This window comes from Pseudorca crassidens, chromosome 9 (assembly GCF_039906515.1).
Source record: "Pseudorca crassidens isolate mPseCra1 chromosome 9, mPseCra1.hap1, whole genome shotgun sequence".
Taxonomy (NCBI): Eukaryota; Metazoa; Chordata; class Mammalia; order Artiodactyla; family Delphinidae; genus Pseudorca; species Pseudorca crassidens.
Window position 1 is genome coordinate 14,500,224 of NC_090304.1, and position 12,928 is coordinate 14,513,151.

Sequence of the window (12,928 nt, forward strand, 5' to 3'; positions counted from 1 at the left end):
TGTTAGTTTCTGCTGTACAGCAAAGTGAATCAGCTATATACAGCTATATACGTATATCTCCTCCTTTTTGAATTTCCTTCCCATTTAGGTCACCACAGAGCATTGAGTAGAGTTCCCTATGCTATACAGTAGGTTCTCATTTGCTATCTGTTTTATATTTAGTAGTGTGTATATGTCAATCTCAATCTCCCAGTTCATCCCACCCCCAACCCTTTTCCCCCTTGGTTCTCTACATCTGTGTGAGAAGAAGCTTGTTTTATCATCAGCGTTTCTTAACAATGATGAAAGGCTGTAGCAGAGGGATGTAAGGAAAGGGAAATTTTCCTAAATTTAAAATAATTAAGATAGCACCATTTTAAACCTTATAATGTTGACTTACTGGAAGAATTTAGCCAGAACTGCCTGCCAGTGGGGAAGGAACGCAGTTACCACTTCTTCCCCACAACCTCCCACCCCACTCGCTGTATGCCAGGGAGAGTAGGAAAGGAGACAATAGTGACACTAACTGGTAGGAAGCGTTCGGTTCTACTCTGGAAAGAGATGACATAGAGCATCATTCTTAAACACAAAGTCTTGATGATAAAGATTCAGACTAGGAAGCTGCACAGGGAACTTTCTACCTAGACCCAAGCAACTCTACCCATATTCTCATGAGAGTATTCTTCCAGCAGTTGGCTGAACTCACCATTCTTATGGCAGAATGTCATGATTGTCCCAGTCTGGACCTTGAGAGGAGTTGACTTGCCTGGTAGAAAGATTGGGTGTTCCTGTCTGAAGCCTCAGCTTTCAGGCAAAGAGAGAAGGGAAAGGATGTGTGTGGTCAGTGGCCATAAGTGATTTCTGAATTGCCTCTGGGGAGGGGATGGGCAATGCTAACATAAGATTATTTCAACCGTCTATCAGATAAATTCTTAATGAATACCTTAGGTATCAAAAGAGCACTAAGAACTATGGATATGAAGTTTTCAAGATAGTTCTCAGCCTCATAGGGCTTCAGACACATGTACAGGCAATTACTGTGTCCATTATGGGAAGTACAGGGTAGTCTGAGAATCCATGGGAAGGACAGCCAACTCATTCTTAGAATATTACAGAAAGTTTCCTTGAAGAGTTGACATTCCATCTTAGACCTAAAATCCTAGTGAAGTTAGCTTGAGAAAGTTTTGGGGGAAGAAGAAAAATGTCCCAGGCAGAGAGAAGAGCCTATATGCAAGTCCGCAATGCAGAGAGACATGTCGGCTTAAGGAACCAAAGGAAATTTGGTGTGGCCGAGCACAGTGGGCCATGTGGCTGACTCAGGCTAGAGTAAGGGGAGGCTGGAGAAGCCCATAGGCCAAAGGCTTTGGAACCTTGTAGGCTATATAGGAATTAGGGCCTTACCTAGGAACAGTGGGGCTCCATTAAATTACTTTCAAACAGGTACTTGACATGATCAGATTTTTGTTTTAGAAAATTCCCTCTTACCACTGTGTGGAGAATAGATTGGAGATTGTCAAGAATGTGGCAGGAAAAACAGGACATTGTCAGCAATAACAATAGCTAATATTTAGAGAATCTTGCTAATGTGCCACTTACTGCACTAGGCACTGTACATGGGTTATCTATTTTAATCCTCACAACAACTCTGTGAAAGTAGGTATTCAGGTAAGAATCTAAGAATAAGAATCTAAGGCTTAGTCTTTGTTTTTCAAACGGTGGGGCATGACCCATTAGTAGGCTGTGAAATCAATTTAGTGGATTGTAACCAGAGTTTTTAAGTAAAATGAACAAGACAATAGGAAATGTTAGAGTATGTAGCACATAAGTATTTTTTCATGAAGTTTTTATGTTAGAGAGGTATAGATAAATATCTATGTACGCGTATTGGTTACAGCGTGAAACATATTTCCTGTTGTGTATCCACAGCACACACTATAGGGTTGTCTTAGATGCAGCTAAGTATTCAGACTCACAAGACTATCAGAGGCCACACTTGGCACCAGTCTACTTGGAATGATATAGGACAGAAACCAGAGCTTGCCAGCAAGACAGCTTCTTCAGTAGGAATCCCTATAGCAGTCCATATAATAGTCTCTACGGCTGTCCAGGGACTGCTCAGGTACAGGGAAGTGAGATCTTTATCAGGTCAGTGGGAGAGCCACCCTAGCACAGAAATCTTATGCCTTACAGGAGCCTAATATATCTTATAACAATTCTATAGGCATGGCTTTCAAGGTCCCCGCAGTGGACAGGCACAGTTACAAGAGTCACCCCATTTCAGGAAGCCCAAAGCAGGGTGTCTCATCGTCTTTTTTTTTTTTAAACAACTTAAAAATGTTTATTTTTAATAACGTATTTCCATCTCTGCTTTTTGCAAGTAATGGAAATGTTAGATTTGATTTAGCAGCAAGAGGTCATTTGTACCATAAACAGTGTTGCCTGCTAACATAGTTGACATTCTTCCCTTATCAGGTTTCCAGGGGTATACAGCTAGAGAGTTAACTGAAGGTGAAATTCTTATGCATAAGGAGAAAGGATTTTGCCCACAGGTCACAGTTTAGAAAGTTTGAAAAATACTCTTAGAGAGATTAGGTGTGTTATCTTAGGTTACACAGCTAGCTAGTAAGTGGTAGAACCAGAATTTGAACCCAGGCAAGGCTGATCCCATGTTTTTAATCACAGTTTTCTGCCACTGTTTCAGTAAAGCAAACACAGCTAGAGTAGTGGTAGTGAGGATAGAAAGTAGACATATCTGAGAAGGATTTAGGAAGTAGAGGTAGAGTAGGAAGCATTAGGAATGATTCTGAAGTTTTTTTAGTAAGAAAGGGGCATTTACTGATGTAATGATTATAGGAAGAAGAAAAGATTGGAAGAAGAAGTTGATGAGTTTTGGACATGCTGATTTTGAACTTCTTGTGAAATTTCCAAGTAGAGATGTGTAACAGGGAGTTGAATAAATGACTCTGAAGTTAAGGAACTGTGTGGTCCTGAGATACAAGTGTGGAAGTCTTTAGTATATAGATAGTAGTTGAAGCTGTAGGATGCAGTGAGAGTTCCCGGGAGGAGTGAGGACATTGAGAAGAAAAGGGGTACCAGGACAAAACCCTGAGAAATATTTATATTTTGGATTGGGCAGAGGTAGAGGAAGCCACAAAGGAGACTTAGAGAAGGAGCACCCAAGAACAGGGAGTTAGAGGGCCAGAGATGGGAGTGAACTGAGCTGTGGATATGAAGAAATTTAGAACGTGAATTAAGGGCAGTGGCAGCATCATTACCATACTGGGCACAAGTTCTGGGTGGGACCAGTCTCTGGATTAGGCATTTGACCTCAGCCCGAAGAGGCGGCATGGTATAGGAGAGGGAGCTACGGTTTGGAATCAGAAAAACTACATTCTGGGGTAACATTTGCATCCTCTTAAGAGCTGATGCATCTTTGTAATATTATATATGCTGAGATCTATAGAATTGATAATACTAAAATGGATATTAATATTTGTACTGAATACCATTTCACTCACATATATAGTGTAGAGGATCTGGCAATGTCTAAGATTTATAGGACTTGAGAAGTTTAAGTAATGCAATAATTGTTCTTTCTTTCTCCATAGGTTCGACCTAAGCCTGTGGCCCAGAATAACATTCCTATTGCCCCAGCACCTCCTCCCATGCTTGCAGCTCCTCAACTTATCCAGAGGCCTGTCATGCTGACCAAGTTCACTCCCACGACCCTCCCTACCTCCCAGAATTCCATCCACCCCGTCCGTGTCGTCAATGGGCAGACTGCAACCATAGCCAAAACGTTCCCCATGGCCCAGCTCACCAGCATTGTGATAGCTACTCCAGGCACCAGACTCGCTGGACCTCAAACTGTACAGCTTAGCAAGCCAAGCCTTGAAAAACAGGTACAGGCAAGAGTACGCACCTGCTTTGGGCAGTAGCTTTGCCGTTGAGGCTGGTCAGTCTGTAAGGGGTCTTTATCTTCTCAGCGGCTCCTTATGTTAGCACCATTGTCTGTTACTTATCATGTGATAATTTATCCACAATGCAAAAGGGCTGTTCTTACTGAAGAAAGTTGGGTTGCTTTACCCACCATCCCCTTATACATGAATTTTGATTCCTGTGTGAATGAGCTCCCCCTGCTGCTTCTGAAGCAGAAATTCACAGATGGGTTCTGCTGCCCTCAGTCAGGAAGCACAGATAAGGTAGTAAACAGAAAATGCTATATTCATTTCGGCCCAGTAAGAATCCAGATGAGGATATCACTATGAAAGTTAGGAAGAATAAACAAAGCAAGGAAAAGGATTTCATTTCAGAGGTTTTCCCTGGTTATTACAGATAGTGAGGAGCCAATGAAAAAATTAATATTTCTAAAATTCATTCTTTTAACTCTAGAGGATACAGACATTTTAGCTCAGATATTGAAGCCTTTCATTTATATTTCTAAAATCAGATTTTCTCCTAAAAACACAAGTCTATAGAAATACAGGTAACCTCCAAAGATACATAAGGGTTCTATGACAGAAAGATTTCTAAAACCAAGAAAAAGGATTTATAGGCAGTCACCATATTCTATTTAAAGAAAGACCAGTGACAAGAAAGAAGAATTGTGGAAAGAAAAGCTCTTTCAAGAAAGTTGATTTAAAAAGTCATTGCCCTATTTCTTATTGCTCAGGCTTGAGTTCTCATTCAACTGAAAATAGTCTATGGTGATCCTGAATCTTCTGCTTCTGGATGGCTGACCATGATTCAGAGAGGCTGGCCAGATGGTGGGGAATGAGAAGGCTTCCTGCTGCCTTGGCCACCTTGAACAGAGGAGCCTTATGCATGGAATACCAGCTTTCTGCCCAGGCAGCTCATAAATGCAGCCGATCTGGCACTAAGAACCTGGGTACCAAAATCTCGTATCAAGAAATACCAGCAAGAACACATCTCTATTCCTGGGGAGGCTACTCAAACCCCCAAAAATGCTTTGAGGAACATTTAGAGATAAATTACTTACATGTATTTTAGATCAGGAGTTTTCAAATTTATTATCAGCAGAACTTCAATATTAAAATAATGAAAGTAAGATGCCCAAGCTTAGGAGTTTGGGTGGGGGCGTGTTTGTAGACCAGCTGCCATCATGTCCCGTGCTGGCTCTCAAAGGACGACCTCTGAGGAGCATTAGAGTTGTAAAGAATGTGGTTTCAAAACATTATTTTATTTATTTATTTAAATTTATTTAGTTAGTTAGTTTTGGCTGCGTTGGGTCTTCGTTGCAGGTCGTGGGCTTTCTCTGGTTGTGGTGAGAAGAAGCTACTCTTTGCTGTGGTGTGCAGGCTTCTCGTTATGGTGGCTTCTCTTGTTGTGGAGCATGGTCTCTAGGTGCGCAAGCTTCAGTAGTTGTGGCACGCGGGCTCAGTAGCTGTGGCTTGCGGGCTCTAGAGTGCAGGCTCAGTAGTTGTGGTGCACGGGCTTAGTTGCTCCGCGGCATGTGGGATCTTCGCGGACCAGGGCTCAAACCCGTGTCCCATGCATTAGCAGGCAGATTCTTTTTTTCCTTTTTAATTAATTAATTAATTTATTTATTTTTGGCTGTGTTGGGTCTTCGTTTTTGTGCGAGGGCTTTCTCTAGTTGCAGCAAGCGAGGGCCACTCTTCATCGCGGTGTGTGGGCCTCTCACTGTCGCAGCCTCTCTTCTTGCGGAGCATAAGCTCCAGACGTGCAGGCTCAGTAGTTGTAGCTCACGGGCCTAGTTGCTCCGCGGCATGTGGGATCTTCCCAGACCAGGGCTTGAACCTGTGTCCCCTGCATCGGCAGGCAGATTCTCAACCACTGCGCCACCAGGGAAGCCCGGCAGGCAGATTCTTAACCACTGCGCCACCAGGGAAGTCCCTCAAAACGTTATTTTAAATTATTAAATACTATTTCTCTTTGACCTCTTTTTTGATAAAGATATTTTTAGGAGACAAGAATCTTCAGTTTCATTTCATTTTTACATTTCTTATTTTTTCTGATTACAAAGATGATACCTGTTCACCGTAAAGGAAAGCTCAAACGTTACAGAAATATATATTGTAGAAATGTATCCCTTCATAATCATTGAAGAGAGTAAATTTCTCCCATAATTTTACCCTCCAAAGTTGCTATTAGCAGATTAGATTATATTCCTCCACATATTTTCTTTCTAAAGGAAAATACAAAATCAAACTGTATATTACTTTGTAACTTGCTTTTTTTTCATATTAAATCTTGAATATCTTTTCATATCCCAGCCTTACATATTGATAGAGCTTTTCATTTTGATTATAAAAATATCATAAAAAGGTATCCATGAATTCTTAAAAATCAAAAAAAAATTATTTTCTAGCAGTGAATTCCATGGTCTTTCTTCTTGTTGATCTAATAGAGGAATGTAGTCATTGCTGTTTTAGTTTAGCAGGCCACCTGGCACAGCAGTCTTACAGGTTATCAAGCTCAGTCAGCAAGGATTCTCTTTAGACTCCATTCTCAGAATTCTCTTACTTCAGATCTTTCTACTATCCTCTTTTTTTTTTTTCCATGTTTCATTTCCAGTATCTTATTTATAGCTGTTAAGAGATCCCATATATGAGCATTATGTAGCCACGGAAGTACCACTTACAGCCTACTCATAGAGTTATCAAAACCTGTGTCCAGCATTCTCTCTGTGGCCAGGCTAGATGGGTTCCTTTCTGCTTGCTACTCTTTTGTTTAGGGTGATAACAGTCACTTAATAAAAAATGTTGATTCTGTGCCAGCTGCCATGCGACATGTGCTAACACAAGGGTTGGGAGGTCAAAGCCTGTACCCTCACAGAGCTTGGTCTGGGGCAGGCACTGTGGCTCTGCCTCCAGGGGAGGAAGCATGGCAGGTCGTGTAGTTTCACATAGGCATAGGAAAGGGAGAGGCAGCGTCAGCTGTAACAACAGTGGTCTCACTTCTCCTTCCCCCCATCAGGCATCCCCAACTTCCTTATCCACCCTAGATAAGAGAACCTGTCTTATCCCTTATCAGAAGCCACATTACCTTGTGGCTGTGAGAAACTGAGTGGTAGAGTTTAAAGAGCTTTGAGGCTAGAAACATACTTAGGCAGAAAGGCAGATAAAGCCAGACAGACTTATATCATGGCCCCCACACTGCCTCCTGTTATGTCTTTGTCCTCTCCAGCACTCTGTGAAATGGGGCTAAACACCTGTGGATGGCGGAATGACGTAAAGAGCTTAAAGTCCGTTAGACTGTGTCTGACGCATTTAGTTCTCAGGGATTATGTTCATTTCTTATCCACGTCACCCCACCCCAATCCCTGCAACAAAGACATCTATGTATGTCCCTAAGGCTAGGCTACTGAAAAAAATCCTAGGTTGTATGGGAAAATCTGTCAGATTGCCACCCATTCCCCTACTTCCATCTATATTTTGTATAGGAACCTACACAGTGTCCTCTAAAAAAAAGAGTACTTCCAAGTTGAGAGTATTATCCAATGTATTAGCCTCAGATCCCAGTCTTCTCTTTAAGGAAACTTGAGGTGGTAACTCTTTGCCCTCAATCCAGATTTTTTTAACCTTGATTGATGAAACTTTGTACATTTAAAAAATTTTCAAGCGCCTAACTTTCATTATTCATGCAGCCCAGCCTTAAAAGATGAATTTGTAATTCAGGGGTATAAATGGCTAATTTAGTTCTATTCAGAGTTTTTGGTTTTTATCTTTGTAAAACCAAAAAAGAACAGGATTTGCAAATTCGTACAGGTGCCAAGTAGGAAATATATCAATAAACGAGTAAAACAGACTGGGAGTAAACAAGTAGATTTTTTTTCACTTCCAATGGGAACATGAGTACAAGAGATATCCCACTCTTAATTTCTTTGAAATAGTAAGACAAGTATGATAAAATCGACAATTTGGCCTTGGTGTCAAGAAGATAATAGAAAGTAGAAGAGACTGTGGTAAAGTGCAAAGTAATATACTCCATCTCAAGGAGGCAGCAACTTTTTGACAATAGCCAGTTTTTATCATATGAAAACTTTTTCAAGAAAAGCCAGAAATCCAGATATTTTGAGAGATTTCAAGATATACTTTTGAGATTAAAAACAAATAAAAATAAAATAAATAAAAAATTAAAAAGTATATATGTATATCAGTAACTGTTTAAACACCATGTAGGCAAAAAATAACACCTGCCGGACAGCTTCACCTCTGGATAGTGGTTTATAATCTCTGATAGAGACCATACTTTTAGCTTAATCTTTTTTGTTTGTTTGTTTCCCAACCTAATTGTTTTTTTAATTGAGGTGAAATTCTCATCACATCAAATTAACCATGTTAAAGTGAACAACTCAGTGGCATTTAGTACTTTCACAGTGTTGTGCAACTACCACCTCTGTCTAGTTCCAAAACATTTTTATTACCCCAAAATGAAACTCAGTACTCATGAAGTAGTTACTCCTCATTTGCTCCTCCCCTGCCTCTAGCAATCACCAATCTGCTTTCTGTCTCTATAAATTTACCTATTCTGGGTATTTCATATAGATGGACTCATACAGTATGTGACCTTTTGTATCTGGTTTCTTTACTTAACATAATGTTTTAAGATTTATCCATATTGTAACATGTATTAGTACTCCATTCCTTTTTAATAGTCAAATAGTATTCCATTTGTATGTATATACCACAATTTGTTTATCCATTCACCCATTGATAGATTTGGATTATTTTCACCTTTTGGCTATTGGGAATAGTGTTGCTGTGAATATTAATGCACTAGTATTTGTTTGAGCACTTATTTCCCATTCTTTGGGGTATATACCTGCAAGTGGAATTGCTGGATCATATGGTAATTCTATGTTTAACTTTTTGAGGAACTGCCAAACTGTTTTCCACAGCAACTGAATCAGTTTACATTCCCACCAGCAAGGTATGAGTGTTCCATTTTCTTCACCTCCTTACCAACACTTATTATTTTCCTTTTTTGAAAAATTATAGCCATCCTAGTGGGTGTGAAATGATATCACATTGTGATTTTGATTTGCATTTCCCTAATAATTAACGTTGTTGAGCATCTTTTCACGTGCTCGTTGGCCATATGTAAATTTTCTTTGGAGAAATCTCTGAGTTCTTTGCCGGTTTTTAAACTGGGTTGTTCATGTTTTTGTTGTTGAGTTGTAAGAGTTCTTTATATAATCTGGATACTGGATCCTTATCAGATATGTAACTTGAAAACATTTTCTCTCAATATATAGGTTGTCTTTTCACTTTCTAATGTCCTTTGATGCACAGAAGTTTTTAAATTTTTTCTTTTGTTGCTTGTGCTTTTGGTGTCATAACTAAGAATCCATTGTCACATCTAAGGTCATGAAGATGTATCCCTAATTTTTCTTCTAAGAGTTGTATGGTTTTAGCTCTTATATTTAGGTCAGTAATCCATTTTGACTTAATTTTTGTATATAGGGTGAAACAAGGGTCCAACTTTATTCTTTTGCAGGTGGATATCCAGTTCTCCCAGCACTATTTGTTGAAGAAACTATTCTGTCCCCATTTGAATGATCATTGCATCATTATTGAAAATCTATTGGCCATGGATGTATGGGTTTATTTCTGGACTCTCAGTCCTATTCTGTTGGTCTATATGTCTGTCCTTATGCCAGTACCAACCACACTGTCTTAATTGCTATAGTTTTGTAGTAAGTTTTGACATTGGGAAATATGAATCCTCCAACTTTTTTCTTTTTCAATATTGTTTTGGCTATTCAGGGACCCTTACAGCTCTACATGAACTTGAGAATTGGCTTTTCCAGTCTTTCTGCAAAAAAAGGGTGGGGTAGGGGGCTGTTGGAATTTTGATAGGAATTCTTTTGAATCTGTAGATTGCTTTGCATAGTATTGCCATCTGGGCAATATTCTGTCTTCCAGTCCTTGAACATGATGTCTTTCCATTTACTTAGGTTTTCTTTATTTCTTCAGCAGTGTTTTATACTTTTCAGTGTACAAGTCTTTCACCTCCTTGGTTAAATTTTCTCCTAGGTTATCTTTTTGTTTTTTTAAATAAATTTATTTATTTTTTATTTGTTTATTTTTGGCTGTGTTGGGTCTTTGTTGCTGCGTGCAGGCTTTCTCTGGTTGTGGCGAGCGGGGGCTACTCTTCATTGTGGTGTGCAGGCTTCTCATTGCAGTGGCTTCTCTTGTTGCAGAGCATGGGCTTTAGGCACGCGGGCTTCAGTAGTTGTGGCACATGGGCTCAGTAGTTGTGGCTCACAGGCTCTAGATCACAGGCTCAGTAGTTGTGGCGCACAGGCTTAGTTGCTCTGTGGCATGTGGGATCTTCCTGGACCAGGGCTCAAACCCATGTCTTCTGCATTGGCAGGTGGATTCTTAACCACTGCACCACCAGGGAAGTCCCTATTCCTAGGTATTTTATTCTTTTGGATGATATTGTAAATTGAGTTTTTTTTTAATTTCCTATTAGGATTGTTCATTGCTATCATGAATTACCATGTATTAGAAATACAGCTGGTTTTTGTGTTGATCTTGTACCTCACAATTTTCCTGAATTCATTTATTAGCTATAGTAGTTGTTTTGTGGATTCTTTAGGATTTTATATATATATAAGATCATGTCCTCTGCAAAAAGAAATAGTTTTATGTGTTCCTTTGCAATTTGGATGCCTTATATTTCTTTTTCTTGCCTAATTGCTCTGGCTAGAATTTCTACTATAATGTTGAATAGCAGTGATGAAAGTGGGCATACATCTCTTGTTCCTGATCTCAGAGGGAAAGCTTTCAGTATTTCACCATTGAGTATGATGCTAGCTGTAGTTTCACATAAATGCCCTTTATAAAGTTGAGGACATTCCCTTCTGTTCCTAGTTTTCTGAGTGTTCGTATCATGAATGGGTGTTAGATTTTCACAGATGCTTTTTCTGCATTAACTGAGATGATCGTATCGTTTTTCTTTCCCTTCATTTATTAACGTGGTATATTACATTGATTTTTTTTAAAATATCTTCCATTCCTAGGATAAGTTCCACATTGTCATTGTGTATCATCCTTTTAATATGCTGTTGGATTCAGTTTGCTAGTATTTTATTGAGGACTTTTGCATCTATATTCATGACAGATATTGGTCTGTAATTTTCTATTATTGTGGTGTCTTTGTCTGGCTTTGGTATCAGGATAATGCTGGCCTCATAGAATGAGTTAGAAAGTGTTTTCTGCTCTTCTATTTTTTGGAAAAGTTTGAGAAGGATTGGTGTTAATTCTTTAACTGTTTGGTAGAATTCACCAGAGAAGCTGTCTGGTGCTGGACTTTTCTTTTTTGAGAGGTTTTTTTTTTTTTTTTTTGCGGTACGTGGGCCTCTCACTGTTGGTGGCCTCTCCCATTGCGGAGCACAGGCTCCGGACGCGCAGGCTCAGCGGCCATGGCTCATGGGCCTAGCTGCTCCGTGGCATGTGGGATCTTCCCGGACTGGGACACGAAACCGTGTCCCCTGCATCGGCAGGTGGACTCTCAACCACTGCGCCACCAGGGAAGCCCTTGAGAGGATTTTGATTACTGTTTCAGTCTCTTCAGTTGCTATAGGTCTGTTGACATTTTCTATTTCTTCTTGAGTCAGTTTGGTAATTTGTATGTTTATAAGAATTTATCCATTTCATCTATGTTATCTGATTGTTTTTTTAATTGAAGTATAGTTGACTTACAGTATTGTGTTAATTACTGCTGTACAGCAAAGTGCTTCAGTTATACATATGTATACATTCCTTTTTATATTCTTTTCCATTATGGTTTATCATAGGATATTGAATATAGTTCTCTGTGCTATACAGTAGGACCTTGTTGTTTATCCATTCTATACATAAAAGCTTACATCTGCTAACCCCAGCCTCTGACTCCATCCCTTCCCCAATCCAGTCACCCTTGGCAACCTGTTGGTGTACAGTTGATCAGTGTATTCTCTTATAATCCTTTTTATTTCTATAAGATTGGTAGTAATGTCCCCACTTTTATTTCTGATTTTTGTTATTTGTGTCTTCTCTCTTTTTTCCTTATTCTGTCTTATTAAAGGTTTGTCAATTTTGTTGATCTTTTCAAAGAATCAACTTTTGGTTTCGTTAATTCTGTCGTTTTTCTATTCTCCAATTCATTTATCTCCGCTATAATTTTTATTATTTCCTGCCTTCTGCTAGCTCTGTGTTTAGTTCTTCTTTTCTAGTTCCTTAAGCTATAAATTTAGGTTATTTAGGTTATAAGCATTTAGATTTGAATGCTTTCTTATTTTTTATGTACAGACTATTACAGCTTTAAATTTCCCTCTGACCAGTGCTTTCACTGCATCTCATCAGTTCTGGTATGTTTATTTTCATTTTCATTCTTCAGGGAGATAGAAAGTTTCCCTAGTGATTTCTTCTTTGTTCCACTGGTTGTTTAAAAGTATGTTTTTTAGGGACTTCCCTGGTGGTCCAGTGGCTAAGACTCCACGCTCCCAGTGCAGGGGGCCCGGGTTCGATCCTTGGTCGGGGAACTAGATCCCACATGCTGCAGCTAAAGGTCCCGAATGCTGCAATTAAAGAAAAAAGGATCCCGCATGCCACAACAAAGATCCTGCATGCCACAACTAAGACCCGGCGCAGCCAAATAAAAGTATGTTGTTTAATTTCTACATACTTAAAATTTTTCTGGTATTCCTTTATATTGACTTCTAGCTTCTTTCTGTTGTCATCAGAAAAAATACTTCATATGACTTCAGTCTTTTAAAATTTATTAGGATTTGTTTTGTGGCCTAAAATATGGTCTATCCTGAAGAATGTTTCATGTGTACTTGAGAAGAACGTGTATTCCGTTGTTGTTGAGTAGGCTGTTCTTTATGTCTCTTAGGTCTAGTTGGTTTATAGTGTTGTTTAAGTCCTCTGTTTCCTTATTGATCTTCTTTCTACGTGTGCTTTCCATTATTTAAAGT

The 12,928-nt window shown here is 39.3% G+C and overlaps 1 protein-coding gene across 33 annotated transcripts in view; it reads left to right on the forward strand.

Annotated features, from left to right (window-relative positions):
- The window catches only part of PHF21A (PHD finger protein 21A), a 189,951-nt gene that overhangs the window by 146,010 nt on the left and 31,013 nt on the right, over positions 1 to 12,928 (forward strand). For all 33 annotated transcript variants that reach the window (XM_067749275.1, XM_067749281.1, XM_067749277.1 and 30 more), the window contains one exon: positions 3,588 to 3,881. In XM_067749275.1, coding sequence (XP_067605376.1) covers positions 3,588 to 3,881 — 294 coding nt within the window. The remainder of the gene's footprint in view (positions 1 to 3,587; positions 3,882 to 12,928) is intronic.